The sequence below is a fragment of the Apteryx mantelli genome, chromosome 1 (genome assembly GCF_036417845.1).
Source record: "Apteryx mantelli isolate bAptMan1 chromosome 1, bAptMan1.hap1, whole genome shotgun sequence".
In the NCBI taxonomy this organism is placed as follows: Eukaryota; Metazoa; Chordata; class Aves; order Apterygiformes; family Apterygidae; genus Apteryx; species Apteryx mantelli.
In genome coordinates this window covers 154,190,385-154,215,351 of record NC_089978.1, presented here as the reverse complement: position 1 = coordinate 154,215,351, position 24,967 = coordinate 154,190,385, and the positions used below count along the sequence as shown (strand labels likewise).

Sequence of the window (24,967 nt, the reverse complement as noted above, 5' to 3'; positions counted from 1 at the left end):
CAGCACATCTTCACAGTATATTAAAAAAGAAATTGTACTGTCTATGCTGTGCTGAGGAAGAACAGGAATCTTACTACGTGTATTCCCAAACCACTTTTTATTAAAAGACAAAACACGTTCTTTCTCCAGCAATAGCAAAAGTTTGGCAAAATACAAATATCAAACTATATAGGCTGTGAAATTTCCATCCCCTTAAATACTTTTTGTAATTCTTTTTCAGATCCGTCCCAATTCCAAGCTCAGTCAAAACCAACATTTCACTCCCTAACATTAGCTTTTCTAAAATAAAGCTTACATATGGAATTGCCCATCTGAAAAAAAATGGTCTAAATATTGCTATTTGTGGAGGACAGTGCTCTACTGCATGAGTGATCAAGAGTTCTCTATAAAGCATCCAGTGTGGCAGCGTGCAATAAACTACAAAGCACCAGTGTTCCACAGGATTTCCAAACTTAAAAGAATGGCAGAACTTCCCACAGCAGCAAACTATGTATTTTTTTTAGGTCAAGCTAAACACAGGCATAAGAACAGAACTGATTTTTTGGATCTGTTATTCTCTGTAACCTGCTATTCCTTGGCTGAAACCCCAACATGTCAATGAACTAAGCACTCAACTACCCAAGATTATACCAAAAATCCCAATAAGACAACGTGTTAAAATCTGGGGGTTTTTCTGTATCAGAATATTTCTTGAAGTCCATACCTCCATGACATGAAGGAACCTGTCCTCAGAGTGTGGGTGAGTAGCCTGTAAAATGCGCCAGATGTGCTGAGTCTCATCCAGTGACACCTCTAGCAGATCTCCTACCATCATTAGATCTTCCAGCTGAGCCTTCGCTCCAGGTGACAGCTCCAGTACAGGGGGCTCTAAACTGCGAGGTACCAGTGGGCTCTTCCGAGGCTGCTTCCTTGGGGTGCTAGAACCTTTCAGACGGGAGGCAAGTCACATAAGCATATAAGAGAACAAAAGCAAAAAGAAATGGCATACTTTTTACAACAACAATCTAAGGAGGGAGATAATAACAAACAGAAATCATTGACAATGGTGTATATATCAGCCACCAGAAAACGGAGCTGCAATGTGACTCTACTGTACCTTCTCAAGCAAACTGATCACTGCCATCCCCACTTACAGAGAACATACCCTCCACAACTAGCAGAAGTAACAAAGCAGTACCCTTTACTGACTGCTCATACCAGCTGTCTATTCAATCCTATTTCAAGGTAGAGAAAAGGAAGTACCTTGAGAGCAGCTTTTAGAAGCAGAAGAATATGCATGTTCAGCACAAAATGAGGGAGCAGTCCACATGTGTGTCACCACTTCCTCTGATTTAATGGGAATTTCCTCATCACAAAACAAGTTGGGCTCCAAGCTGCTAGAAGACTTTACGCTGGCATTGTCCTGAAAAAGACAAAAATTATTTAACATCTGGATCCAGAAAATACCAACTTCAAATTAAATTCTACTAAAATTAACAAACTGCTGTTTCTAAAACCCTGCTCTGAACCACCACCCATAGATATCAAGACTATAAGCAGAAGGTGCAAGTTACATCTCCACATAAATAAAGGAAGAATGTAGCGACTATGGAGAGAGGTTAATATATTTATAGCCAGTGTGTGAGAAACACTTGACAAAGTTTCCTCACTGATATGTCCCTTGAGTATGGTCTTCACAAATCCACATAATGACAGAGTTTCTGCTTGAAAAATTTGACTACAAGACCATGAAAACTGACAGCTTTAGTAGAGCAGAGGTATGCAGAATATGGATACCATGGAGAGAAATGATTAAAAATCTTAAGGTGAAGAAAAAATAGCTTTTGTTCAAGCCCAGCAACAGAGTATCAGACAGATGACAAAATAACAGCAAAACAATCAAATGTTGCCCGAGATCAGGATTTTTACATCAGCCTTTTGAACAATTTTAAGGTAGGACCAAAGACCAAAAGGAAAAGGGCTGCAATACTTAAGACTGTTGTGAATATTTTCATGAACATAATAATGAAGGCATTGGCTTGTGTTCAATTCATTGCATATGATGGCTGCTTGACTTTTTAAATACTTTATACAAAGACTGAAATATGATGCATGCCTTAGATGCGGGTGGATCCATGAGGAGAAGAGAGATTAGGAATCCCTTAATAGTGGAAGAAGCTTTGTTTTGACCTTGCATTATATTACACAGAGAATCTAGGGAAGGCACAAGAAGTTGATTCCCTGATGCCTACTAACACATTTGTTCCTCCTCCTTCCTCACCCCAGCAGGGGTAATCAATAAGGATAGTTTCCTCAACAAGCTGTCTGTTTTCACAGCACTTTCCAAAACTTATGTACCCTGCCAAATTTTTGATGAAACTGGCCAACAGGTCAAACATACTTAGCATTTAAAAAAAAAAAAAAAGAAAAAAGAAAAAAGCTAGGCTGAAAGAACAGAAAGGCAGTAGCACGGTGATTGACAATATTTAGCTGAAGCTAAATACTAGCTTCACAGGTCCAAAATGGCCAAGTTGTGAAAAAGCAGCACCCCAACAATGCTATTTGATGACATAAAAAGGGAATTTAAGAATAGTAATCTCCTTCAGGGTTCCAGTTACATGTTAAAACAGAACTGAAGTGCACACTAATGATTTTAGCGCAGAATGAGAAGCAGGAAATTCAGATTTAAATTGGCCAGAAAAGTCAAATAAATATATTCAGGAAAAGGTTTTTCTCCCTACATAGTAAAGGCCATATCTTCTACAGTATATTGCTCTGGATAGCATACTACCAGATTAAAGAAAGCTTGGGGCAAATATGAGAATTTATAAACAAGGGTGCAAAGGAACGAGTGAAAACTACATGAGACACAAAAGAAGCAAATTAAAGGCCAGGAAAAATTACAGTAAATTTGACCTGCATATCAGTCCAAATTTTTGGCGAGAGTCTTAAGGTCTAGCTATTGCACTCATAATGAAGTATTTTGTTGGAAAGAATCATGTGTTGATTAAAAGAAGCACAACATAATCAAATAGGCCTCTTCACATCTATTTTTGCTACTGGTGTTGTGTTTGAGATGTCTGAGATAATGGTTTTAACCTATAGTCTGTGGATCCTTAGGGATCCAGGAATTACTTCTACAGGCCCCACAAAAAGTTAAGAGCAAGCTCATAGGCGATGTATCGTAATTGATGTAAGTTTGTTTGTTTAAACACATCACTACAGTGGAAAATGTTTACAGACCATAAACTGGAAAAAAAAATTTGAAAGCCAGTAGTATAAAGATAATCAAACTCTGAGCAACTTTGCCATTTTCATTGAAGTTTGCTGCTTCTATTTTAGATGTGAAGGATTTGGATGCCTGAAAATTTATCTTTTTTCTCCAACTATGTTAGTTGGGCTAACAAAAGATGTTGCTGGTCCCTATAAGCTTTGCTTGACCAGATTTTTACTTCTAGGTTTTTACAACCACATACAGTGATGGACATCCAAGTCAAAAGAGTAAGTAACAGATCCTGAAATCATGACAACAGAATGCATTAAACAGAACACAAGTTACACTCCTGCAAAATCCTCAGATCCTGACAAGCATATGCCATCTTTCTTGACATATGCTTTCTTTTATCTCAGCCTCAGAAAATGCCACATCTTTCAGAAATGCCTCATTATGACTCCTGATGCAGAGAACAGTTTGGGAATATTTGATATTTTTAAATAACACTAATTTAATTAAAAACTGTAACATCCAATTACAATGTACTCCTGTTGGCATTTCACATGGGACTCTAAAACAATTGCATGTAATTACATAAAGCTGCTTAAAAACAAAATACTAAAAATAGGAGATTGAGGCAGACCATACCTGAAAGATTTGCAGTCCCTTTAGAAAACAGAAAATCTGCCTTAAGACAATTTACATGATCACATTGCCTTTTAAGTTAATATCTGTAATATCTTCATTTATCCAGCTTTAATTCATCTCATGAGAGAGATGACACTACCACTAAAAAAAAAAACAACCCACTACACAGAGAAAAACATGGCTTTGCTTTTCTCTCTATGTATACCAAAGGGACATTTAAAAGTTCTAAAATGAAATACATTATACCAAAAAACACACTTGGCTATCTCTACAATCGCCTCTTCTCATAACAACTCTTCTCCAGCTAAAATATTTTTAAAAACTTCTAACAGCAGTTAGAGTTTCTGAACTTAATCCAGACCCCAATTTTACTATATGATCCAGAGGTTTAGTCCTGAATATTTCTACGCATCTGAAATTGAACAGTTGTACCTCCCCTACATGAGGACTGAAAGAAGAGAAAGAGAGGAAAATGCAAAAGCTCAGGAGTCAGGAAGCTTCTTACAGGGCATAAAGTTTTCACAGACTAATTCTCTGTTGTAGTAAAAACTGATGAAGAGCTCCCCATACAGACAATTATTTATATTTATGATTTGCAATATGTTTAACAATGGCACAAAGAGAACATTCATCCTCCACAGTGTTATAAACTACAATTGACTGCGGCTACGAATCCCTTGAGAGAAGTGTAACTTTTTACTTAGCACTAAAAAGCAACTTTTAAAACTCAATCACAAGACACTTGGGAATTCTGAATAAAAGTGTTACAAAACTTTACAATATACCAGATCTAAGATGTTCAGATAAAACCAAAAACAATACCTCTTTCACAACAGGAACCAGGCCAGAATGTATGTAGATAAGCCTTAAAATATGAAAAATATTCTGGAATAAATTGAATTAATAAGAAAACAGGTGTTCTGGATTAACTCCATACAGACAAGCCATATTGGATTGCTTACCTTTATGTCATAGCCATATGTCTCCCTGATGTCTTCATCAGAATCTGTCTCCTCATCGTCATAATCCAAGGTCTGTCGTGGGGATGAGGACACACTCCCTATTGCCCGGTTAAAGGCCGATTGCTGGAAACTAGTCAAGTGTCCCTAAAAGAAAAATTGAATACAAAAATGAAACAATAAAACCTCCAAACAAATCTACATAAAAACTAAAGTAAGAGTCATCGACAAAGAAAACAATGCTTCTTTTGGCCTCAGGATAACTGCCTAGACAGTCACAGAAAAGCCCAACCACAGCAAGATGCAAAGAGAAATTGGCAAATACCCAAGAAAAAGGTTCTTTTTGATTTTATTTCCATGTTTTTGAGTAGTATCGGCTAGAAAGACCTAGACACTGTTGTTCAATGTTATCAAATACACCCTGTGGTTGTATACATTTTTTCTTCATCACAGCATCATCTGATTACTGATCTCAGTCTCAAGATGAAGAGGTCACCTGTAAAAGTACCAGTGATTGCCTTTAGTCCTGGCTGAAATTTATTAACAAGGCACCAAATGCCTTAAGAATGGCAATCCATGAGAAATTACAGATACAGACACCTCTATTTCCGTCAGACAGAAATGGAATTTGGACAAAGTAGCCACTACTTTGTAATATTCAGGATGTTAGCTGGCTGCTATATTTGAACTAATGTTTCTTAAAAGCACCTTGAACAGTTGTTATTTGACAGTGAGCGCAAAGTAACAGACCTCTGCCTGGAGAAGTAAGTAAAAGCATGAAGTAAGCCATGGACCAAGGAGACTGAGAAGCACTGACCTAGATAACTTTGATACACCTGATTCTCAGCCTCTAACTGCTCTCCCCTTTCCTTCAAGCTTCTCACAGAAAGATAAGGCATTTCCACACACACTGAAGAAGGGCTACCATGGTAAAGAGCAAGATATTAACATCCCTACCTGTAGGTCTGGGTTAGCTGCTGCTTTCTGCAGCTCTGCACTGATTATTTTCTCTGTTTTCTCCCGTGCTGCCTGCTCCACCATTCTCTGGCTGAGCACAGAAAGCTTAGCCAAAGCAGAGGATAATTCATCAGTGGCCAAAGCCTGTCGTGCTCGGTCCTGCCAACTCATGGCACGCTCTGTCAAGCACTGCAATGCCTCTCCCTCTGGCAGCCGTACAGGCAGTTTCTGCAGGGACACTAGTAGGGACAGTATCGTCTCAAGCCGTGGCCTTCGAGAACGCATGCAAAGCGGACACAGAAACTTTACTTCTTTGGCCTGCCAACTAGAGCCCTTCTTTTGAGAACTTGTTTTGGGAAGGGGCACACAGCCACTATGAAACCAGTCCTTGCACAATTCACACTGTAGCATGACTCCACTAGCTGTTTTGCGGCAGATACAGAATTTGACTTCTTCAATACGATCCACCATGGTCATCTTGGCCAGGTTAGCTGCCCTGAGGGCATGAATGGCTTCAATCTCCTTCTGTTCTCGCTCCTTGAATATAGCCACCTATCCAGCAAAGACAAAAACAGTTCATGACCTTCACAACTAAGAGAGATTACATTTTATTATCAATGTAGGAAAAGAAAAAAAAAGAAAAAAAAAAAAGAAAGAAACATGAGATCTTCCTAGTTAACTAGTCCAAAATTTAGAAATTGTGCAATCTAGTTAAAACTTTAGTTAAAATACCTTCTCAGTGCCCTGCTACCTCCCCTAAGTCCTTCTGAAATAGATACTACATAAACATTTGGAAACTTTCTCAAGCGTTATCTAAGTTTGTAATTAAAGCTGTTATAAGGCCACCAGAAGAAGAGATTTTGATTCCAAGACGAAAAGTCAGAATCATGTTCCACCATCCATCTGCCAAGACTACACAATAGAGGATGGTTTCAAAGCAGACTTTAGAGCAGAAGCTTCACATATCGTTCTTGAAGCAACTCACATTTCCTCAGTGTCTCAATTCTAGCAACTATAATGAAGCATAAGGTAAAATGGACTGCGTATAAACCAGATTACTGAGCCTGCATACATTTTCTTTGTTGCCATAGGAAGGGCACCTAGACAACAGCAAATTCTTCTGAAAAGCTATGTCAACATCCCTCTAACAGAGAAGACTCATAACTCCCCCCACCCCAAGTTTCTATGATCAAACGCTTCAAGACTACCCTTGGCCATTTTTTATGCAGAAAGATGGAATGACGATGTCTGAGCAAAAAGACTTTATACACTAAGGCAAGCACTGCCTGTAGTCAGAGAATTTAGAATACAATTTTACGTTTGTTAACTTATGTCAATAAATGAGCAACTTCAACTCTTAAGAAGCAATCAATGGAACAATTGTCAAACCAACTTGAAAGGGAATTTAATTCAGGTTGGCATACTGCAACCACCTAGCTAAACATGCTTTGATATGAAGACAGAACAGCACCTCATCCCAGATATTTTAATGTTTTCTAAGCATGTTAATAATATTAAATGAATGGTAGCATGTATTAATCTGAAAGCATTTAAGTCTTTCATATAGCCAGATACATATTAAATACCAGCACTTATGCTTTGAACTGTGCTTCCCTCTACTTTCACTGCAGTTAAAGCTGAATTGTGTTCCTGCGACAAGCATATTATTGTGAGGTATTTGTTTCAATGAGATTCAATTTTCAGTTTGCTACAAAAGTTAGTAGACAGATTTATTAAACCCACATATCAGGAGACACTACCTTTTGCTGCTCCTTACCACAGCTGCAGTGTCTCTGGCCTCCTCCAGCCCATCCTCCAGTTCACTTAGGGATTCCAAGTCAAGATCTTTCTCCTTTTCCTTCTCCATCAACTCCTTTGCTCTCTTCCGTCTATTCTTACTGCTCCCATAAACACCAATATCAGTCCGAGGGCTCAGAACCTGTAACCACAACGAAAATTCACACTGTCAGAGGCAAGGATGCCAGTCAATGGAAACAGAAAGAAGTTCTAACCTGTGTTATGACTTCAGGGACATACGTGAGAACGTGTAATATTTGCATTACAACAGTCATAAAAGAGCAAAGAAAAAATTCTCAGCAATCTAACATCTTTGATACTTACCAATTAGTGCTATGAAGAGAAAGAATAAACACAAAAGGATAAAAGCATTTCATACATACAGAATTAGACAATCAGCACGAAAGTGATTTGGCAGGTCAAATTGAAGGCCACTACGTTTTCACAATTAAACTACAAAATCAATTTAGATTAAGTTATTATACATACAGCTGATTGAGAAACTGTACACAGTAAGATATCAATATTTTTTCTTTCACTTTAGGTGCTTTTATCAATTGCAGATCTCAAAGATCTGCCATGACTTGATATTTTCATCTGCAGTTTGATGGCTCAAACAAAATAAACCTAAAAAAAAGTCCTGTAAACCTTATAACATCAAACCATGACAGGCTGCAAGTGCTTTGAAGGACAAGGATTATATCTGAAGTAATCTTGATCAGTTGGAAGGTATGCTGAAATATGAAACCTAGCAAATGAAATTCAATATTAAAAAAGTGAAAACTGATACATGTAGGAAAACAAAGTCAAATGCAAAACCAGAACATAGTGAAATAACTAATTAGGCAGAAAAGTACAACTGAAAATTTTGGACTTACAGTGCCGCATAACCTGAACAGAAATTAATGTGATGCAGTTGCAAAAGCAGCAAATTTCATTTGGAAACATTAAATAGCAGTATCCCCTTTGAGGCACAAAAGTTAATTATTGCACTTTACCCAGCATTACAGAAGCCATAGTGGGAGGATTCTATCTGGTTTTGGACATCACACTAAAAGTGAATACAAACTGCAGAGAATAGCAACAAGGCAAGCGTTTGAAAAATGTGGCCTATGAGAATGAGTTGAAAGAGCTGGATTTGTTTTCCCTAGAAAAGGGAAGTCTGTCAAATAGACATGATTGATCTTCAAACACATGAAAGATTTTTATTATAACAGAGACATTGACTACATTCTTTGAAGTGAAATAAACAGTAACTGACTTAAATTCTACGAAAATAGTTAGATATTTCATAAATTTCTTATATTTAAGAAAAACAAGCAGTGGAACAAGTTAAGCATCCATCAATAAGACAGCCTATCTCCCTTTCAGCCCTTTATTTCCAGGCTCGCACAACATAGAGGGAAAAAAAGTGTCTTTTTCCTTCCTCCCCAAAAGCATAGTCTTAATCTGTTCCTCCAAAAGTAACAGTTGCGGTTGTCCATATATAAAACAGCACTAGTCAAACACAGACTTTATGCCTGATTCATCTTCTCACCTGAGAAAGGTTGAAATTTTTATTATAAACAAATATTTATTATATTATCAAAAGGAGCTGTACTCTGTTGTAACTGAAACAGCTGCTCCCTCTAGACTGCAGAGGACCATGAAGAACAGTTTCTGAAGTCTGATACAGAACTGTCTGCTGCTCACCTGTAACAGACTGTAGCTTGAGTTCTTCTTCAGGAAAGTCCTTCCTGTGCGCTCTCTCCAAGCACGTGCTGCTGCTACCTGTGACTCCAGCTGTGGCAGGGCATCAAGACGCACTGGTATTGGGCGGCCTTTTGCAGACAAGCTTTCCAGTTGCTCCAGGTAGGCATAGTTGCTACCGTTCTGGGGTAAAAGAAAATTTGCTAGGCCAAAAATTCCACCATTGTATTTAATGGCCTGTTTAATTTCAAGCTATACACCATTTAGTCACTGCCTAAAACAGAGTTCCATGGGCATGAAAAGAAGGGCAGGGTTTCAATCTTACTGATATTTTAAAAACTAGTCCTCCATCTCATACAGTTTCTATTTTAATAGCCATTCAGACCCGACCAGCTAGCTCAGGGAATAAGACAACATTTCATCTCCAAATGGCTGGTTTAAATCCATTTGGTTAACAGCAAGCTGATGTGAAATCAGCTGGGATTCTCACTTCAGCTCCCAATAAATACATGATATAAGAATAACAGTTGTAGTCCAGAGGTCAAGACCTATGAATATCACAGAAACCATGTCCCTTTAGGACATCTGAATTATCCAGGTAGGGCAACAGAAGAGGGACTACATAACTAATGATGTCATAACTTCCGCCTATTTCAAAGAGAAAATTTCAGCCAGCGTGCTATTAGATCTTATGTGTTAAAAATTTATTTAACACATGCTGGAGAGGGCAAAAAAATGTTGGGGGGGACCCCACGCACATTTCCATAGCAAGCCGCACAACTAGTGACCTGTGAGCAGAACATCTACCATCACAACTAAGTATGTTCCACATAATGTCACTGAAAAATAGCTTTAATATTAAATAAGGGCCTTCTGCAGTTTGTATCATAATAAAATTGCCAACCTTTACACCCCTCATGAAATGCACTAAAATAAGGGAAACAGAAATTGGATAGCCAATGGGGAAACATCAGCACAGAAACAAGAAAAAGGAATTCAAGCACAGCAACTAAGGTAAGCAAATTTAATAGTTACGGCAAGTTTTCCCTTTTGGTCACTTTTGTGGGCAGAGTGGCTGGGAAGAGAGAGCATGTCTAATTAAAAGGATGCAAGCAGTAAATTCCAGTCCCTGCTGTAACCCCTACCTGAATGGCCTCCACTTTGGCTGTCCAGTCTCTAGCCCGCTGCAGGGCTTCTTTCAGTGCCAGCACATTGGGCAGGTAAGCTGGGATGTTCTTTGCTTCATTCACGATGCCCTCCAGAGCCATCATGCTTTGGCGTGGTCTAGAGTAAGAAAAACCTGATTCCAGCCTTCTCTCAAAATGTCAGTCAACTATAGCCATGAGTCTGACAGGCTGGTGGTACAACTTTAGCACTACACTGCAGTGTAGGATACCATGGCTCTATTCTTGGAGGATGCTATTAGCTACCAGACAAGAGCAGAGGCGAGAAAGCTGATGGGCTGTGCACTACCAAATTCAAAAGGGCACAGCACCAGAACTCCTTAACATAGAAGAAGATGGCTTTTGTAGCATACTCAGCATTTTCTGTTTGTGCTTTTTGTTTAAAGAATAGCAAAGATAGTGGCAACATTCACACCCTCCTGCCACTGTCCAACCCAGTAGGGTATCAACTCTTCTGCAACTCATTAATAACCTCAAATACAACTCTTAGGCAATCAAACAGCATCAAGCTGCTGGGAGGTAAAGACAGACATTAAAGTTTCAAAGCCCCTGCTTCTCACCACACTCCTCAAAAGAGGCCAAGATTCCCAAGAGCGTGACGCATAGGAACAGTTTGCCAAGGAACACTCACCTTGCCTGCAGGCAGACCTTGGCCTTCTCCTCCCACCTCTCAGACACTGTAAGCAGCTCCTGCAGCTCAGCCATGGCCTTCTCTACAGCATGATGTGGTGCCAAGCCAACACCTGAGTCAATCAGCTTCTTCATCACATCTAAGGTGACCCTCTGGGGATCCAAGAGGGTAGACCTCACCTCATCCAGCCAACGTGCTTGCTGAAGTTCTTGCTTCAGTCTTGGCAGTTCAGGAAGTTCTACATAGAGGCCAGAGCCCATGTCTATCAACTCCTGCAGCTTGGAAGAGTCTGGGATCTCATCCATCATAGCTTCTTGAGCACGTTCATGAAATTCTTCTACATCATCAAGCAGATTCTGAAGTAATGTACAGCAGAAATTAATTAGGAGAAAAGCACATAGAATCAAAAGGGAAAGTTGACTGGAGGATCAACTAGCAGTGAATTTGTAAGTGATCACCCAATAACGAGTCAGAGCTTCTACAACACCAGCTGATTTGTCATAAGCCATCAAGTCTGACAGATTTAAATAACAGACTAAACTGAGTTGCTCTAATATCTCAGACACAATGCACATTAGTTGCATCAAACACTGCAGCTAAAATTGTGCAGCTGCAGCTGATTATGAATCCCAACAAAACAGAACACAGCATTGCCCAGTCAACGTTACTTTAAAAAAGTAGGGGAAACTTCTGCAAACAGATTATCCTTTCAAACTAGTGTCAGAGGCACTAATAATGGTAATACACAACAGAACTCAACTTCCTGAGGAGAAAGAACAGGTCAGAGTTGTATATGGACATGAATACCAAAAGATCATTAAAAGAATGATGGTCAAGTTTAAAATGACTATTCCCTAAGGCATGCCCACCACTTAAACACAAGGGTTTTAGCTTATGCAGGAAGGAAATGTAAATGCAAAACCATTTAACAGAGGAAGATAATTTTTATAGAAATCCAACTGTACAACTACATTTCTCCTTGTCCTTATGCTTTGGCACCACAATGAAGAAAAAAAAAATCAAATAATGCAAATAGAAGGGAAAGAATCTCTGCAGGAGACTCATTCAAGGACGTTCAACCAGCATACTCAATTGATTCATGCCTGAGTCTCTTACAAAAAGACATATTATTGATAGCAAGTCAGTGGCACAATGAGGAGCAAAACCTGGATTTCCTATCCCTTGGTTTACTGCTCTTCATGTCTGATGCTGCTTTTCATAACTGTGTGGAGCAGAAGGCATTTACCAAAAAAAGAATGAGATCCATATTATAAGGATTTTGATTTAGGAAACATATGCTGAATGCTTCATACTGACAACAGTAAATTATTACAGTTTAATAATTACAATGCCTTTTGTGTTAGAAAATACTCATCATCCAACACGATATAATTGTTTTGCTATTCATTAAAATGGATAATTACATTCAAATGCCATCCTAAAAGTTAGTGGGTGCTTAGGCACAAATGATCATTAGCTGACTTCATTCAATAAGCTAAGAGGCTACAGTTTTAAACAGCAGAATTATATATTTATCTATTTTATAGGCTGGTGATGATGTTGAAGCTTCAAAAACATGAACATGCATGCATAGAGTATTACAACAGACTAATTTCCTAAGGCTGAAGAAAACAAGAGAAATTAGTTGGGAGGAAAAGTTTAGATAGAAATATAAATTAAAACTGTGAAGAGTTTATTGTGTGGCCAAAAAGTCTTAATAAGCTACACAGCAAATGGATGCAACACCAAAAAAATAGCTAAACAAGAATCAACAAACCATTAGAAAATTAGCAAAGATAATTAAAGACATTAAGAGATAATACATAGATGACAGAGCTGAGGACATTAGAAGCAGGTGTTAAATGCATTAGAAACAAAGAAATCCTAGCAATTTTATAGGTCCATTAATAAAAGATGATAAAATTTCATGAGGCAGAAAATGCTCAGTAAATATTTCTATTTTGTTTCTGGAAAGTAGTGCAGTAAAATCTTCATATTATATGAGGATAATATACTTTCCACTCCATTAGCAGCTGAGGAACATGTTAAAGAACATCTTTGAAGGATAAAGATTAGAGTCAACAGGCTTGGATAATCTGCATCCTGGACTCCTACAGATACAGATATATCTCAATAAGCGTTTCTCAGGGTGAAAAAACATTATTTATTAAGGATGTTTCTTGAAAGGGTTTTCTAGAGGTTGGTTAGTAGGCTAAACAGTATTTAACATTTCAACAATGACAGAAGCAAATAAGATCACTGCTGAAAACACTTGCTATGATACAGACTGCCAGAGTGATAAATGAAAATATCAGTCAGGGGAATCAGTATGATCAGGATCACTTATTAGTTTAGATTCAAAGACAGGTGCAAAGTTACATATGAAGAAACACGAAACATAGGCCATGCATACAGATTAAGGAGACTGTAAAATGGAAAACAAAGGCTGAGAAGTATTTAGAGATTCAAGTGAAGAATCACTGATGGAGTACTGCCTTCCCTCTTCCCTAAAAAGCACATTAATGTAACCTTCAGAAGTTTATAAAGAAGTATAAAAAGAGTAGGATTTAACAGGAAATTTTATTTCTATAGGTAGCTTTAACAATGCTGTAACAACAGTAACTTGTTCACCAAGATAAAACTTGGTGGCCTAGACAGTAGCAGGCGGAGGTGATCTCTTAGCCCGGTTTAGATACAGCAAGAGCAGCACATTTGACCATGCCCATTGTGACAGGCACCTTTACATGAATATAACTTCACATGCTTTTTAAGTGCTCTGTTTCATTGCCTAAATGCTGAGTGCCATTTGCAATACCCCACATGGAACGCTTTAGAATATCTCAAAGAGCATTAGATATCCATGCTTAGGCAACCAAACTGAGCCCTACTTATTGAGCTGCTATGGCTATACTAGCATAAAAGTACAAACACCATCTCTGCCCATACAGAACCATGCTTGCAAGTGAGCAGGAAAATGCACGGGCATGCATGTTACCATTCCCTTATGGACAGATACTAATAGGTGATCAGCAAAACTGCAATGACAACAATAAGATTACCCAGTAAAGCAGGGAGATACTCAGCTAGATCTATCCAGAATACTTTATTTCCTTCCTTGGGGCCACAGATATCATTGCAAAGCAGCTACTTGCTTTATATTAGAAGCTTGAAATGAAACAACTCCATTCAATTCATCTCTGCCAGTGCAGGACTGATTCTTAAAGAAAAATTTCTTTCAGCTATTGCTATCAGGTGATGTTATCTGTTTAAAAAACAAAAACGAAACAAAAAAAACCACTCCACACAATATGTCCAAGGAATAGATGCAAACCTACCTTTACTTGTCGGGCCTGGCTGATAACACAGGGCAAGCTGAATAACTGTTGGACAAATGCTTTCAGCTCCTCCATAGTTAGCTTGGTCCGTGTTCTTCCACTGTCTTGGCTCTGTCTGCTGTATGCATAAAAGGACACACAGTTAGACAAGATTACATGATAGAGAAGATTGCTACCTTGGATGTACTCCCAACGATGGAAAGCAATCAAGATTACCGAGAAGTTACAAAAACAAAACAAAACAACACTCATTACTTCAGAGCTGAAAAAAAACCCACAAAAATTCCAAAGCATTAGAAATTAAGTTTAATGTGATCTCACTAAGCATCTTCAAGTGATTTTATCCTACTCTTTAGAGGCAGGAGCGTCTAGGTGATTTTCAATTGGGTTGGTTCTGAACAGGTAGATGAACATGCCAAAAGGCAGCATGGATGGACTTTGGTTTCTGCAGCAGAAACATTAAACTTTGACTAGAGTAAAAATTCAAATCTGTTTTTGGTAAAATATTGGGCATAGCCCTAAATCATTACCAAGGTGCATACATGGCTGGTTAGACTATCAGTGTCTCCTTCTGAAAGCCAATGGCTCAGGCAAAATAACACAGGTTGAAATGGATACCGGAAAGAAACGCTATGAACAAACTACACAAGAGTAACATGCAGTTACATAAACCATAAATGAAAGGCTCAAGGGCTTCAAATAAAGTAATTCAAGATGCCTGAAATGTGGAAAAAAGAGAAAGAAAGGGGGGAAAGATGGAGGGAGAAACCTCCAGAAAGTTAAGACTGATCAGAAAACAAGGAGAAAATCATAAATATTTATGAAAATGGAACCCAAAAACAAGGCCTCTCTGAAGACAAGATTTGTAACAGGATCTCAGTGTCACATAGAAGAGAACATGGGGGGGGGGGGAAACCTCTTTAAAACAACAAAAAAAAAATGCACACACTCTTGAACAGAGAGGCCTCTGCCAAAAGTATTGAAATGAAAACAGTCTCAGAGGAAGCAGGCACCCCCTGTTACTGAAGATAAGCATCTTCAGAACTTGAGTCATGGACACCATTGGCAAGAGACAGATCTAGCTGTAAGGATGCTGGGTCAAATGATGGTGATAAAATTCATGGGAACCATGAGAGCCATCTCAGGAAGCAAAAGGCATGGAATTGACAAGGAGACCCTCAGTGGTGCTGATGTCCAAATTTCAGCAAAATTTTTGTCATCAATAGAACTTTTGAGCAAGAGGCATACAGCAATGCTGACAATAGTATGGAGGAAACTATGTGCATCAAAAAATATAGGGACAAAGTGTAACAGTGACACAGCCCATCTCTAAGGGTTCATAGTAGCAGCACATTCCCAAGGAGATAATTTCAGCAAATATCCTCTTTCTGGTCAGCTTGAGGGAGAAAGCTGTTTCCAAGACCCACGTGGAGATTTGTTCCTGCTTGCTCAAGGCAGCTTGAGCAACTGACTGCCATGACAGGCACTAACGAGAAGTCTCAGATGTGTAGTAACAATAAGCTCTGAAAAGAAATCTTATTTTCTAGAGTTGTATCTCTTGTAGCCAAAGCACTGAAGAAACTGGCCTTGCAACAGCAAGAGATTGCCACTGACCAGGACATGTTCTGCAAAGACATTTCCATTAAAAATCATTTGAAACAAGCATAACAAGCCTGCTGAATGCAGTAAAAGACTTACAAGTGACACATTGCACAAATTAAACACCTGGTATAAAATATCACTGGCAGACACAACAATTTCACAAGCAGGACAGATTTTGAACACTGAAGAGCTGTTCCCTGCTAATCAATCTACATTTTATTACTGAGAGAACATTAAAGAAAAACAAAATTAAATCTTTCAACAGTCTTAAATATAAAAGTAAAATTTAGATTAACCATAAAATACAATTATACAATATCTAAAACTCAAAGGGGAAAAAAAGGAATACTGAAGGCTTTGACTTGTTACGAAGAAACTGAAAAGGCATGGTTACTAAGTTGGACCTGCCGTGTCTCCAATGCTCTTGTGAGACTGGAGAATGCATAGCTCCAAAATATGCCACTGCAGGCAGAGTGCCAGGCCGCTCTGCAGAGGACAATCTCCTGCAACATCATGCCAGCGTTCTGGCATCCAGTCACCTTAGGCAAGCACGTGCTGCCACAGCGCTAGACATTGCACAAAACGATACAACTGTCCATGCCTACAAAGACTCACAACTTTCAACAATGGGGAAGAGACACATGATTGCGATATTGGACACACCTTCATAGTTTCATGTTATTTATTTTTCAGGTTTACATATAACCAGATACATGAGGGACAGACTTTAGCTACTCTTGACCACGAATTTACTGCTGTGTTAATCCCTGCCAAGTTGCTCTGCTTCCAGACTCATTTTTAATTTCTATTTTATTTATACACCTTATCCTCTGTGTAAGTGTTATCCTTCTCAATGTATTAAATATAGATATAAATGTTAAAGAAGCTGAAGGTGACCTCTACATTTAAGTTCCCTAACATTGTTCAGAGAGGATTCAAAATCTTTAAGTTCTCACACCTCAATTTTGTAACATATTGTTCTTCAGCATATAGCAGCCCTCAGACTACACAAGTCCTTTTCTTTGCCCCATGGAATTTCTTCAAGCTTTAGTTGAGATACACTATTAAAAGTTGTCATTTCCTTTCTCCTCCTTGTGCTTCTTGGCAAAATCCTGGAAATCCATCAAATAATCAACAAGTCCATTGAGAGAAGGCTGACACCCTCCAACAGCAGGAGAAGGAAACGGACACAACATATCAGGAACATCCAGGAGCTACCAAAATAACTAAACTTTACTAGGAACAGAGCAATGCAGTAGCTGTAGCCCTGCTTCCCCAGCTCAGAGCAGAGTGCTAAGTGGCCATACCTCTATTCCAGTTGGATCCCACAAGCAAAAAAGCCACAAAGAAAAAAAAAAACAGGAGGGCCTTCCTTCCCCCAAGATACAGCAAAAAAAGCTTCTCTGTTATGCAATAGCTCTCCAATTATGTGAGGTACTACACTTAGATCTGGGGTATAACTCTAATATTTCAGTGTTCAAATTCAAAATTCAAATGATAATGATGCATTATGTCCTGTGTAGCAAGGCTGAGTATTACAATTTAAAATGTATTTTCTTTTCACTCCCTCCCTTGGAAACCCTTAGAGCTGTTATATACCAAAAACTACACACACACAAGATCATAAGGTCAAATCTTACACTCAACATAGGAAAAGCAAGCTGTTAAAGTTATTCAGATAACCATAGCCACAAGAATTATGGTTACCTGATCAAATTCTTCTCCCTGGGACCTTCATTTAGTGCATAGAACATGTATTGGGAAAGGGAGAACACATTACCAAAGGCTCAATGAAAGCTAAACAGGGGATGCATCCAGTGTATTGCTGAGGTAGGGCCAGGGGACAGAGCAATATCAAGAAGGCTACAGGCAAGGCAGACAACATGAAGAGCTATGGGAGTCTTCCACTGCCAGAAGTCGCTGAGATAGGCCACTATTTTTCAGCCACCCATCATTGCCTCTCATGGTCCCTGCCAAGAAGTAAAAGCCTGGCTCAATAGCTACGGGCTCTATTTCTGCTCTCTGCACTGCTCTGCTCCCTAAGCTCCCATGCCCCAGCCAAATGACACGTTTGAAAAGACACATTACTTTTTCATGTTCCAGTAACTCGCCAGTAATATCCCCCACCGCCATCACAACAATCTGCATCTCACTTGATAAGTTGGCAAAATTATAAATATTTGAGAAATGCTTCATAACAAAACACAATTAAGCTTGCCTCAATGACAATTGGTACTTCCTAGCTTTCAAGTATTTGGCTTTGCAATCCAACATTTTAACAGATTTTCTCTCCTAAAAGTTTTATAAATTCATTATTTTAGCTATGTACTTAGCCATGCTACTTAAAATATAAACATTCATGTCAAGACTTACTTTCATAATGCTTTTTCTTCTAGCTGTCTTTCCCTACAACTCTCCCACACATACAGAGAATTTGCTGGTCAGCAACCAAACAAACTCTCTCGAAGTATTTCACATTTCAGTAGAGAAGTCAACTGAAAACAGTACATTTAACACAACTCAAGTCTGCATTTTGGTCCTTTATGTCACTACATCTGCTCCCCCTATCTCTGGGTAAGTCACAGCACTAAGGGCAAACATGGAAAAAAGTTAGTAGGCAGTGAGATCTCAGGGTTCTTACATCTCTGGGTCCAAGCAAGTAACAAGACAGACTGAAACAATTGAAAAAAGTCCTGTCCTACCTGTGTTTTTGCTTTTTGCTCAGAAGCAGCTGTGCCACTGAAGCACAAGTCTCTGCTTCTTTCACAGCATCTCTGAGTCTGCGGAAAAGATCATTCTCTGGATATTTCCTGTCTTCAGCATCCTCCAACATCACTCTCAACTCAATCACATCTGTAACAACAGTATACAAATAATTTGTACGCAGAAATAAGACATTTTAGACTGTTTCCAAAGCCTTCAATCAAAGCTCTGACGGCCTACTTCAATTTGAAATGCACAATAATGTGTTGTATTATACTCTTTCAGATCAGCTCTTTTTTCCACTGTGAACAACACATTGTCAGTCTTATTAAATGAGCACATAGACTAAAAGTAGGATGTCCTAGAACTCCTGCAATGAACAACAGAAGTCTGACCTTTCTTGTGGTTGAGGTTGGCAGACAGAGCCTCTGTAACTCTACTGACCCAAGTGTCATAAGACTGTGCTCTCACTTTCACTCCATACAGCAAAGAAGGAAGGTCTTCTAGTGGGTACCGGTACCTAGAGATAAGGAAGGAAAATAACACAAGAGTAATAATGCTCGTACAAAAGCCAGAATATTGCTTATATTGAGATTCTCCAGCTAAAATGAGACCAGAGAGACAGAACTTGTATAATATCCTCTGCCTTGGGAGCAAGAAACAGAAAAGAGGATAAAAATATTCCTCCTAGTCATAGGATGACAAAACTGCAGCTAATGTTGTATTTAGCCATGGGTCTCCAGCAAAACATTGCATCTGAAAGAAAAGAGAAAAAATCTTAGGTACCTTAGACACTTCTTCTGCATTGGACAGGGACATAAATCAGATGGATGGTATAGGCACACCAGACGCTCAGGATTACAAGAACATGTAAGAGCTGACAAGAAGCATGTGGTCCTGCAAGCTGTACACTGACGCTCATCATCTGGAACCAGTTCAAACACCTCTTCTTCAGACATCAACACTCCCTAATAAAAAAAGTTAGACACTTGATAAAGATCCAGGGAAGGAGGGGGTTAACATTTTCACTTTCCTTTTGCAAGCAAAGAGAAAAAGTTCTCTTTTACTACTCACCATCTGTACAACAGACTCCCTTAAGCGTGTTTCTTCCTCTATCATTAGAGTCATCTCCTTGCAGACCATAGCAGCAAGCCCTACATCCAAGCACTCTGGATCTGCAGCCATCTTGAAAATCAGCTCTTCATGGGAGAAAACACAATGACGTCCTAGCCTTCGGTAGTGACTCACGCATTGACGTCCAATGGGAAGCTAGAGGAAAAAAGCAAAAGAAAAAAAAACTCACAAAGTCTATAATTTTGAGAAGACATTCCAAGAGGATCTCTCATCTCCCACTTTCCCTCCCTTTACAAAACCTGGAGAAAAACTGAGGCTCAGAAATGGAGTAATATCTTATGGGAGTCGCTTAGCCTTCAAATCATGTCACAGAAGTAACAAAAGATTTCCCAGGTTCAAAGAGGACATCCATGTTGGGTGGGAGTCATCTGCCATAAACTTACATGCCTAACTTTCAGGCATAAGTTTAAGAGTTGTCCTAAGCTCTTCTTACTGTCAGTGGAAAGACACTGGCACTGTAAAGATGACCTCTGTTAGGGTGAAATGCATTGCCCTCTGGATATTATTAAGCTTGGACTTAAGACATTTAACTGCAAGATGCCTAAAGTTCAGCAAAACTAACGTCATTATTTTGTCCCTTTTAGAAGGGGAAAAAATATATAAAAAGCTAGAGGAATTGGCTGCATAGATTTCTGGGTTATATTTTACATAAGCAAAGGAAATCTCACATGGCTAATGTGAGTTTTGCAGATTCCCCAGAGGCTATAAACAGATTACATAATGGATACAGGAGAAAACAAGAACACTGACACTATGACAACCCTGCAGACAATTTCTCCGATTAATGACTAAACTTTTCTGATTAGAATTGAGGACTAGAAGTCCTACTTAAATACATCAAAAGAGAAATTAAATGGATAAAGTAAGGATGAGATCTTAACTTCCTACTGTTAGTGCTGGACAGCAGTAGGACATACTCCTCTAGAAAACTTATTGATGAATATATGTAAGTTATGCTTTGGTGTGGCATGGTTATTAAAACAAGCACAAATATAACCACGAGGTGCAGTAAGCTGAAACAAAAGGAGAATAAAAGTTATATGCGTACCTCCAACATTCAAATGACAACAGCAGTTCAACACAGTATATTTACCTATATCAATCCGGAAAGATGCATCACAGAAATGCTACCTAAAGGAACTATGAAATACCACTTTAGGTTAGAAGAATGCTTAAAAGAAAGACCAAACGCAAAAGTTTTGGTTGGAAGCTGTTCAGAATTATCTGCTCAAAATCATTTTCTCCAAAGGAGAAGGAAACTCAAATCAGTCTAACTGTTGTACCTGGAACTATAAACATAAAACATATGATGCAACATAAAAGATTATCCTTCAGATAAACAAGTTACTAACATTCCCCTTGTAAAGGTCACCTTGCAGAGACATGGCAAACATATACAAAAGAACAGACCCAGTCAGCAGTGCAGAAGTTCACAGCTTCAGCAAAGTTGTATCCCTGGTTAAATCCAGAGTGATAGGCACGAGGAAAAGTCACAACAAACTCGCCAGCACACTGGTTGGTCCTGTATACCTAATACAGGTGAGTATAAAAGAGAAAAAAAAAGAAAAAGAAAAAGAAACTTTCAACAGAAGTTATGACACATTACTACAACACATTTGAAAATCACTTTCTTTACCTATAGAACGCCATAGGTAACATAGCCACACCAGAAGTGTTAATGAGTGGTTCTGTCCTCTTAAAATGAATCCTCAGTTTACAGCCTTACTCAAAAAAGCTGAATATATAAGCCAGCAGTTGAAAATATAAGGCATAGGGATTTCTCTTTATGACTCCCAAAAGGGATGTTTCTGTATTATCAGTTAACAGATCATCATCTAATCCATCACACCACAACATGCAAAAGCCTCTGGAAACACTTCAGTTTGCTTTGTTGGGATATTTGCCAGAGAAGCAGTTTACCCTAACACAACAGCAAATGGTAATGACTGCTCCTTAAAGAGCCACTGTCAACATTTGGTCAAAAACAGAGTTTGCAAAAACTCAGCTTTCTACAAGACATATATTTTATCATCAGAAGACATTAAAACCATTTCACAGACAAATTTACTGCTGTGACACTACTTTCCAGTGGGAGCCTGAAAGCAAAAAGTAACTATTACAAAAGAAAATTTCACTTCTCTCCACATGCCAGATTAATTATCATGCTATTTTCAAAAAGTCATGTTTTCAAGTTTACCAGTATTACATATTGGTTTAGTCCCGATAAAAGAATAAATTTGTATAATTACATAGATAACCATATCCAGAGCTTTCACAATTAACAGTAACAGTATTTTTGGAAATGACAGCCTTCTACATAGAATTAAAGCAATTCCTAAAACAAGAAACAGGGTGAAAGATGGGGGCATATATCGCCAGTATTGCTTCACTGGGATCTTATACCCTACCCAAAATCATTTAACCATAACCCACGAGGACAAAGAGCACTGGCAGGTTAAGATGGACTTAAATCCTGCAAGTCAGCGCTAATAGAAATAGCGACATTCAACCAAAAGCTTGTGTTTTAATGTTTTTATCACTACCAAATGTTAATCTGTGGTCCTTGAACAGCTGCTAAAAATAAAATTAAAAAAAAATCAAATATAACATATAACATACAATTGTTCTGTATGGTATTCTGTTTCACATAAAGCTTTAGGGAATTTCTTCTCTCTCTCTCTTTTTTTTTTTTTTTAATTAAAGAGTTTGGCATGTTCATTTCTGGTATAAGACAAGTTAAATTTCATGGTGAGTCTTCACCAGAGACTACTTCCTCTAGAGAAGGATTCTAGAAAATTACTTTAAAAAGCACCCTATAAGTGATAGGCTCTGTAAATGTCCACTAAAAAAAATTTTCAGTTATTCCAAACCATTGTTACACAATCAGAACAAAAAACAGTCCATACAAGCATTTATGTAAAAAATGCTTCTGTAGTACTCACTGGTACACCATGCTCCATCAGTACATTGGGGTTCATGATAGTGACGAGCTGATGCAGGAGATCAGGCTGGGATTCAAATAGCTCAGGAGCCAGTTCTTTCATTACATCCTCCAGTTGCTCTGCTGCATGAGAGGGCACGCCATACCATGTCTTTGGCTCTCCCCTAACAAAAAAAAAAACACAGCCAGAGTAATAAATGCATTATTTCTAGGGAAGCGAGGATGCCATCCAACTGCAAAGTACACCTCATGAATCTAACACCACTGTCCACTTAAGCCAAATATATTTTGCGTATACCTCCCAAAACATCTTCAGTCAAAAACACAGTCTTCTTCAGGATATTTCATTCTAATCTGTTAAGTCAATTACTCTACAACACAATTCTCAACATATCTGCCAGCAGCTTTACCATGATAAGCCTAAGATGAAAGACAATTGTCATTTACCATGCTCTAAAGGGATAAAACAGTTAATTATTTTCCTTTAGGATGTAGTAAAAAAGTTTATCAAAGTTTATCTTGGCTATCATAGTCAATGTCTAAGAGAAAAGAGATCACAGTACTTAATTAGTAAACTTAATTGGGCTTGGAGAAGTCCAAGGTCTGGAACCAATGGAATAGTATACAACCCAAGAAGAGATGGAAACAATAAAATACCAGTGTGATGAAGTATAAGCAATCCTAATATACACAACCAACTACTGAAAACCCATGGCCCACTGGACTCTTAAAATAGAAAACGTCTAATGACATGAATTAGTTAAGTGTGAGGGAAGAAAGGGACAAAGGAGCAAAAACAAACAGAATATTACTTGAGAACATATTCTTCTAATCCCTCCAGTCCTGCCTTACCAAAGTAATCTGCAACAAACTAGAACCTATGGTGCCAAGGTTTGTTTATTTTAATTTTATTGCTTGTACATCTGAATAAGATAGTTTACTTAAATATCTGAAAAAGTTTACGTAACACTCGCTAACTATATTAATAAACTTGTCACCAATTACCCCAAAAGCTAGACAAGGAATAGGGCAGCATTTTTTTTTGGTTCTTGCAGGCTTCAGTGACATCTGCTGGTAGGACATAGCTAGTAAACCCCAGCAAAAAAAAAATAAAATACTCCTTCCTATCAGACTGGGTTGCTGGAATTCACCAGCTGACAAAACCCTCACACACTGATCCAGTTAATAGCATGCTGAGGACAATAACTGAATTCTAAACAAAACAAATCCTCCTCTTGAGCCTACGGATCAGATCTTACTAGCAAACATGCTTCTCCGGAGATGTGCAATCACAGTCTAAAGGCCATCAACTGATCCTTACCATATGTACAACAAACTTTTCACTCTGAAGGGGTGCTTCCCATAGCCTCTCTTCTACTCCCCCTCTCGCACTGACTGAGCCTGATGACGGGAAGACTGCAATGCTAGTCACTTATCTGCCACAACTCTTCTTTTCAAACATAAAAAATAAACACTAGAACATTTCTGGGAATGTTCTAGAAGTCAAAATTACTTTCAAATTTCTGTTCTCTTGAATTAATAGGAATATTTCTCTGTATACACAGATCTGCTGCTCAGCTTTCAGCCCCAATGCCTGTATAAGCCTCTAAGCAGCAGCCTCCATTTCCAGAACAAGGGCATACCAACCTTGAATCACAAAGCACGTATTAGGAATCAACAAACTGCAACTCAGTTCAAAACTGAAAACTTCCTCAGAAAAGATGTGAGCCCATAAAGCATGATTTCACACTGACATTGGATTTTCGGCAACCCAAAATATTCAATAGGTTAATGAAAAAGTTAATACCATAGTGCTTTAACATTATTTGTACTCTCTTTCAATCAGTTTCAGTAAAGAATATGGACTACTCATCATTTTTAGCTTTTTGCTTAGAAGAGGTCATCAACATATGCAAGTATTTTCAAGTAGAACTGCAAATTTACTAACAGCAAACAAGGCTGTGCAAGGTAGGCGTGCAAAAGGAAAAGAGGCCATACCAATGCAGGTAGTTGATGGAATAGCTCCAGTGGTCTTCAATATGCCAACAAAACGATGAGAAGCACATCCCTACGTACAGCCAAGGTACCTTCATGCCAGAGATATCTGCATTGATGTGAGCAAGAACTGATTGTTCCAGAATTGGCATGTTATTCAAGTTCCAACCAGAAAGCGCATAATCCTGCCAAACAAAAG

At 38.5% G+C, this 24,967-nt stretch overlaps 1 protein-coding gene across 1 annotated transcript in view; it reads right to left on the bottom strand.

The window, feature by feature from the left end:
- The window catches only part of KDM5A (lysine demethylase 5A), a 52,584-nt gene that overhangs the window by 5,660 nt on the left and 21,957 nt on the right, over positions 1-24,967 (bottom strand). The window contains exons 11-26 of the mRNA XM_067307327.1: positions 24,772-24,953; positions 22,775-22,937; positions 21,243-21,362; positions 19,773-19,967; positions 19,485-19,666; positions 19,094-19,218; positions 18,698-18,848; positions 14,394-14,511; positions 11,059-11,414; positions 10,389-10,527; positions 9,247-9,426; positions 7,535-7,696; positions 5,758-6,309; positions 4,804-4,947; positions 1,243-1,402; positions 704-924 (exon numbers count right to left, since the gene is read on the bottom strand). Of these exons, the coding sequence (XP_067163428.1) occupies positions 704-924; positions 1,243-1,402; positions 4,804-4,947; positions 5,758-6,309; positions 7,535-7,696; positions 9,247-9,426; positions 10,389-10,527; positions 11,059-11,414; positions 14,394-14,511; positions 18,698-18,848; positions 19,094-19,218; positions 19,485-19,666; positions 19,773-19,967; positions 21,243-21,362; positions 22,775-22,937; positions 24,772-24,953 (3,150 nt within the window). The remainder of the gene's footprint in view (positions 1-703; positions 925-1,242; positions 1,403-4,803; positions 4,948-5,757; positions 6,310-7,534; positions 7,697-9,246; positions 9,427-10,388; positions 10,528-11,058; positions 11,415-14,393; positions 14,512-18,697; positions 18,849-19,093; positions 19,219-19,484; positions 19,667-19,772; positions 19,968-21,242; positions 21,363-22,774; positions 22,938-24,771; positions 24,954-24,967) is intronic.